This window comes from Myotis davidii, unplaced genomic scaffold (assembly GCF_000327345.1).
Source record: "Myotis davidii unplaced genomic scaffold, ASM32734v1 scaffold128, whole genome shotgun sequence".
NCBI classification, from domain to species: Eukaryota; Metazoa; Chordata; class Mammalia; order Chiroptera; family Vespertilionidae; genus Myotis; species Myotis davidii.
In genome coordinates, this window is record NW_006299719.1 from 4,271,095 (window position 1) to 4,278,284 (window position 7,190).

General features: G+C 42.3%; 1 protein-coding gene across 1 annotated transcript in view; it reads right to left on the reverse strand.

Annotated features, from left to right (window-relative positions):
* Positions 1 to 2,394, reverse strand: part of CTH (cystathionine gamma-lyase) — a 23,406-nt gene extending 21,012 nt beyond the window's left edge. Inside the window, exons 1-2 of the mRNA XM_015571889.1 lie at positions 1,925 to 2,394; positions 835 to 872 (exon numbers count right to left, since the gene is read on the reverse strand). Of these exons, the coding sequence (XP_015427375.1) occupies positions 835 to 872; positions 1,925 to 2,144 (258 nt within the window). The 5' untranslated portion in view covers positions 2,145 to 2,394. The remainder of the gene's footprint in view (positions 1 to 834; positions 873 to 1,924) is intronic.
* Positions 2,395 to 7,190: the final 4,796 nt, after the last annotated feature.

A 7,190-nucleotide genomic window follows, 5' to 3' on the forward strand; every position in this document is an offset into this window, starting at 1 on the left:
CTCCTATAGCACATAACAAAAGACAACCACTCTTTATACATTTGTTTCTGATTCAGGAGCTCCCAGTATTAGTTATAAGTATATATTTTAATTTGTTTTGTTGCTTTGTTTCTTTGTTTTTGACAAACTGTATAGACATATTTTATAGGACTCCAGCTACTCTCATCTCTTCCCACCATCACTTAATTGATGTGACTCGCAGCTGTACTTACCAGACAGAAAAATATTGTATTCATGTGGCAATTGCCACAGAAAGGTACTCCATGTTTCCATAAATATTCACTGCAGAGATTGTACTTTGGGGGGATAGGGAGAAGCCTATTTTCGAAGCAAATTCCTACCCCCTCACCCATTCAATAGCTTTCCAAATGGAACTGAGAATTAGATATTTCTCATTCAGCCCCTCACATTCTCTTTAGGCCCTTAACTGATTTTTTAAAGGTATAAAGTGGAGTTTGTGGATTTTACCATCCCTGCTGGCTCTCTGAAAACATTAATTATTAATATCATAGCTACATGGTTAACTTTTGTGCAGAAGCTCCGGCGGCCACACGTTCACGAAACTCTGCATCAGGCACAAACCATATGCTGGAAGACAGGCTGTGTGTACACACACTGATTCCAAAATACAGTAGCTGGAAGTATCCTAAACCAACTGTAGAAATGTCCTTAGAATTCTACCTGACAAAACAATGGGTTAAATCTAAAAGGATTTTCTCCAACTTACTATAGCAGAACACAGCAAAGAGGTTTTTGAAGTTTAATCAAGGTTTAGGACCTACAAAGTTCATTTATTAACTAACTTTTTTCTGAGCCTCAGACACTTTTAGGTACTCCAAGATCCATCGAGTATTCTACCAAAAGGGAAAAGGCTACGTGGTTAACAAAGAGGGCACTCTCACAAACCTTACATGTCATTTATCAGTGACTCTGGGTCAGTTCCTTGTCTCTAAAAAGTGCATAATATCTGTCCTGCCCCCGGATCTGGTTGTTTTGAGGATCCAATGAAAAAAGTGAGCACCATTAAATACCAAATTACTGAGCAATTATAATGTACCATACAGCTTAGCCTACATATCAACAACTTATGTGGTAGGTACTATTATTAACCCATTTACACAGAATCAACCCGAGGCTGGAATAGGTTAAGTAACTTTGCTCAAGGTCACCCAGATCAGAAGAGGTGGTGTCAGAGCCCAAACCTAGGTCCTCTGACTACATGATCTATGCTTTTAATCACTAAACCACACTGCTTACATGATGCAATGAGTTACATTATTGCTAGCATTATTGGAGTAGAGCACAATGCCAGTGAATGCCTAAAAGTGTGGTTCCGGAACACAGCTGGAATTCCAGCTCCTCAACTTATTAGCCCTGTGGCCTTGGACTAGTTATTTGTCCCTAAATCTCAGGGTTTTGGGGGGTTTTTTTCATGAGAAAAATGAGAACTTGGTTCAGACTACGGCTGTTGTCAGAATTATCTGAGACACTACATGTAATACACATGATATAACGCATGTAGTTATGTATCTAGCACATAGTAAGTACTCAATAACTATTAACAATGAATACACATACTGCAAATGATCTTGATTCTGAGTTATAAAACCCTTAAATTTTTTTTTAGCCGACTCATTATATTTTTATAATTGTTGCTGCTACAAGTAATTCAAGGAAGTTATGATCCTCAGTTTCGAACTGCACATTTACCAGAATCACACGGATTTAAGGCCAACTCTAGGTGGCAAGTTGGACACACTGTTCCTTCTAGTCCTGCTTATCAAAAGAAATATGATCACTGGACCATCCCATACAAACCTTGATTGCAAGGAGGATTACCGGTGTAGCAAACATCCGCCCCGGCTGCCTTCCTGAGGTATAAGTCATTTTATAAATTACTTGGGTGCCTTTTAAACTTGTCAGCCATCTCTCTTTTCCCGCCCAACCCTGGACCGCCCCAGCCAGACCCAGCTCACCGAGTGCTTGCCGGGAGCCCCCTGCTTGAACGTGGTGGACATGGAGATGGGGACCACTACAGCCCGAGAGCTCCATTGCTCTGGTTCCTGGCCCACATGGATGGCCTGCGTGGCGAAATGCTGGAAGTTTGGCAGGAAACCGTATGGGGAGACGTCTTTTTTCTGCATGATGAGCTGCGAAGGAAGGAGAGAGGAAAAGGGCGAGGAAGATGAAACTAGGAAACGGGTGCGTGCGGGCTGGAAAGAGACCCAGAAGAACCAGGCCAAAGGGAGCCAATAGGAAGCCAGTGACCCGCAGCCCGCACACAAAAGCCGGACTCGGCGACTCTGCGGCGGAGACTTAAGTGGCCGGGGAGGGTTGGCACTGCCCGAGGGGCGGAGCCAGCGCCACCCAATGAGCGAAAACCCCGACGCGGTCCCCGCTCCTCATTGGTTGGCAGTGGAGGCGTTGCCTGGAGCGTCGCCGGGCCCGGCCTTCCCGGTTTGCAGAGTCCGTGTTTCCACGTGGTGCTTGTCCCCGCGGGCGAAATTCCCGAGTTCGGGCTCGGGAGGAAGCTGCCTTGCTAGTTCCTGCGAGATACCGGGGCGGTTTTTGTGACCTCGGGCCAGAAGCTCGCGGGAGACTTGGAAAAAGACTGGTTTGGTGTTGAAACTCAGTAACCTGTAAACAGGCCACATAAATAGCCTCCTTTCACTGCAGCCCTTTGCCCTCGACCTTCCGCACCTCCCCCGCCCCCAGCACCCTTTGTCCTGAGGGTGGTGCTGACGGACGCAAGCGGCAAAGTGGAGATTCCTTACAAAAAACCTGGTCCAAGCTGCCAGGTGTGCAGCTTGGATTCTCATTATCCGAATGACCCGGTGCTTGCCATGATTGAAACAGAAGTGAAGGTCATATTTTTCCAGCAAGCTATTGTAGTGAGGGTCTCCAAGCAGAGCTCTGGCAGCCTCGTAACAGCTATTCAAACGTGAGCTTTTTTCAAGCATCATTATCTTCTTTGAAGTACCCAGAAAAACTCTTCCGGGTGAAAAAAAGATAGTTTGATTTTAAACAACTTATTGGAGCCTCAAATCCTTACCAAAAAATGCTTTCGTTGTCCCATAATTGATAGCAACGTTCTTGTAGGAAAAGGGAACAGTCCCATGGCATTGTTTACCGCTCACCCCGCACCTAGAGACCTACTCTCTCACAAGGATCACTCTTTTAAAACAAACAACAAAAATCTTCTTGTTCCCTAAACAATACAGACCTGTCCTATTGACCACTGTGACTATTTTCTAGGACTAGGGAATTTAGGAATATTTCTGTTCCTGCAAAGTCTTAGCTACAGATTTGGAACTTTATTAAGCCAATTAAGAAAGAGGAGAATCCAAAATAAACAGCTCTCAACTTATCTCAAGAGTTATGTATAACTAACTAACTGTACATGGGCGTGTTTATCTGATATGATGCTTAGGTACCAGGAAGGTCTAACACAGTCCTAATTAGTTTACCTCCTAATATTTGTGGACAAGCTCTGAGTTGCATAAATATAGATGTCTTATTTAATGTTATTGTAATCAAGGATTCTTTAAAATATGGCACCAATATAAATGCTCTACATTAAGCCTGTTTTACTCTCATAAATTGAGGAACCTTTATTAGGTGGTAGCTTAATATTATGTATCAAGGATTTCTAGGACTCAGCAATTTTACTTGGAGGAATTTATCCTTCAGATGTATTCCTACATGTAAGTAAAGATGAGCGAGGATGTTCTTTATACCTATTTTTGCCTTTTTTTATAGCAAAAGAATGGAAAATAGCTCAAGTATATCCATCTATAGGAGACAGGTCAGTCATTCTGCAGAATGACTAAGAAGCAGGAAGAGATTTATATGAGCTAGTATGTTGTGATCTCTAATTTCTGAGACTTCAAAGCAATGTGGAAGCAATGTATATGTTATTCATCCACTTTTTTGAGAATATATGCAGTACCATGTTGCATTCATTTCAGACAGATATATATGGATTAATGTGCATAAAAATTCCTGTGGTGGTAGAGACCATGAACCTACAGTAGAAGAGTAATTTTGTTTATGTTTTATTTGCTTTCGTGTTCAAGTCTTATACCATGGGCATATATTACCTTCTCAACATTAATAATGCCAAAATCCTAATTTAAAAATTGCAATTAAGCAAGTTACTTAGCAAAAAACTTTTTGAATGAATAAAACATACTTTAAATATAGTAAATGCTATTTGGGGGGGGTGTATGTGCTGCTTTTTCATGTAAGCTAGCATGTAAACTACAAAGCGATTATCATAACACTAACTGAAAATGGGAAACCATCTCATTATCTGATTATGAAAATTGGAGAGATGAATGGTTATGTCCTCAATCTAGGTGGAATTTTGAATTGACCCACTTTGGGCCTGTCAGCTCTACCCCAATGAATAACAATATATAGTATATGGGAAAAGGACATTTTTGTTGGGGAGATTTAGAAAATTATTTTGTTATACTGGCTTCTATTGTAATGACACCAACTTTACATTAAGTGCTACAGAAATATGGTGTAATACTGAAACTATAGGCAAAATAACTTTACTTGAGGCCAATAAAACTTATGATAATATTGATACTGAAGATCCAATGTGGTGGATCTTATAATTGGAGATGGGGGTCGCTACAGCCTCAGAGGTCCATTGCTCTGGTTCCTGCATGGCAAAATGTTGGATGCTACGCAGGAAACCTGTGGGGAGACGTCTTTTTTCTGCATGCTGAGCTGCGAAGGAAGGAGAGAGGAAAAGAGCGAGGAAGATAAAACTAGGAAACTGGTGCGTGAGGGCTTGAAAGAGACCTAGAAGAATCGGGCAACCAAAGAACCCTTTATATGTATCATATCTATTTGAAACTTCAGAATTGGTCATCAATTCTGGGTAAACTTGGTCTTGCCATTGATTATCAGAATTAATTCAAGTAAGTTACTTTAGTTATTGAGCCTCAGTTTTTTTCAACAGAAGAGTGAAAATAACAATTCCTATTCTGTATTCGATAGTGCTACTCTAAATCTGCATATCAGTGCCCATCAGTGAACTATTTATTAAAGATCAGAAATTAAGAGTAAGAAATCAGAACTTTTATAAAAATTTGACAGTAATTTTGTGTGTTTTGACTCTAATTTTATGACATTTAAAATTTTCATTTTTCAATTGTTGTTAAACATGTATGTAAGAGTCCTGACCGGTTTGGTTCAGTGGATAGAGCGTCGGCCTGCGGACTGAAAGAACCCAGGTTCAATTCCAGTCAAGGGCATGTACCTTGGTTGTGGGCACATCCCCAGTGCGGGGGTGCAGGAGGCAGCTGGTCGATGTTTCTCTCTCATTGATGTCTCTGACTCTTTATTCCTCTCCCTTCCTCTCTGTGGAAAATCAATAAAATATATTTTTTTAAAAAAATGTATGTAAGAGACGTGGTCGGTGTCGCTAAGTGGTTAGAGCATCAGCTTCTGCACCAGAGTTGTGGGTTTGATTCCAGGTCAAAGGCACATACCTGGGTTGCAGGTCCAATCCCTGCCCCCATTTTTGGTGGGTGTGGGAGGCAACCAATCGATGTTTCTCTGTCACGCTGATGTTAGTGAGCATTACAAAATATATAGTAAAATTTTTTTTAAATGTTTGTAAGAAATACATTTTGTTACTCTTAAGTGCTTATTGAACAGTATGTATTTGAGTGAGTAAAAAGAGTATTGTAATTGAAGTAGAACAAAGAGAATTTTTAGGGCAGTGAAAATAGCCTGTATGGTGCTATAATGATGGCTATGTCATACATTTGTCCAAACCCATAGAATATAAAATAGCAAGAGTGAACCCTAATGCAAACTGTGAAATTTGGGTAAATGTAATATGTGAATGCAGGTTCACCAGTTGTAGCAGATGAGTGATGATGATCATGGGGAAGGCTATGCCTGTGTGGGGTCAGGAGGTCTTAGGGAAATCTCTGTACCTTCCTCTTAATTTTGTGGTGAACCTAAAACTTCTCTTTAAAAAGTCTTTAAGAAGTGACATAAGCCCTGACTGGTTTGGCTCAGTGGATAGAGCATCAGGCCTCGGACTGAAGAGTCCCGGGTTCGATTCTGGTCAAAGGCATGTACCTTGGTTGCAGGCTCGACCCCCAATTGGGAGCATGCAGGAGGCAGCTCATCAATGTTTCTCTCCCAATAGATGTTTCTGACTCTCTGTTTCCTTTCCTCTCTGCAAAATATCAAATATCTTTTTTAAAAAAGTGACATAAAATGTGTTAAAGGAGAAAAAAATATTGTTAACTTTTGCTGCATTTGAGAGATTTATGTGGTTATTAGATAATATTGTTTAAGAACTACTAGGTGTTAATGCAATCCTGTATATTGCATAAGTATAACTTATACTATGATTAAAAAAAGACAGGATTTATTACTAGAAATGACAAAGACCAATTATTACTTTTTGAATTGTGTTTTATTAGATAAACTAGAGGCCCGGTGCACAAGATTCGTGTACGGGTGCAGTCCCTAGGCCTGGCCAGTGATTAAAGCACGAGCGTCTGGTGTGTAAGGGAAGGTCCCAGCTGCCCTCTGGGCTCTGGACAGCACCTGGGCCCCCGGGCCCCCACACGCCCCCCTTCACCTGAGTCACGGTGCCCGAGTCCCCACGCAGAAATGTGGTGAGTGCGGCGAGATGCTGCGGGCCGGGACACAGCGTGGGCCTCTGGGCCGCCCATCAGCACCTCACAGAAGCCGGGCAGGCAGCGTGCTCTCTCCCAGCTGGCCTAGCAGACTGGCTCCTGCACAAAGCCATGGGGAGCCTGACACGCCCCTGTGGTCCTGGCAGCTGTGGTCCAGCTCACCTGGAAGAAGCCTTGCAGGTGCTGGTGCGGGGTGGGCTCCTTGCAGACACTCGGTTCCTGAGGGTGGGGGCTCCCACCACGTTCCGCATTGCCCCCTTGTGATCAGTGCATGTCATAGCAAGTGGTCAAACGACAGCCTGAGGAGACAATTTATTAGGCTTTTATTATATAGGATGTGTGCAACTATTTTCTTATGTTGAAGACTTTAAAAGTTTAAGACATCAGAGCAAATAATATTAAAAAAAATTTTCAGCCCTGGCTGGGTGGGTCAATTGGTTGGAGCTGACGTCATCCCATACACCCAAAGCTTGGGGGTTTGATTTCTGGTCAGGTCATGCAGGTTCGGTCCCT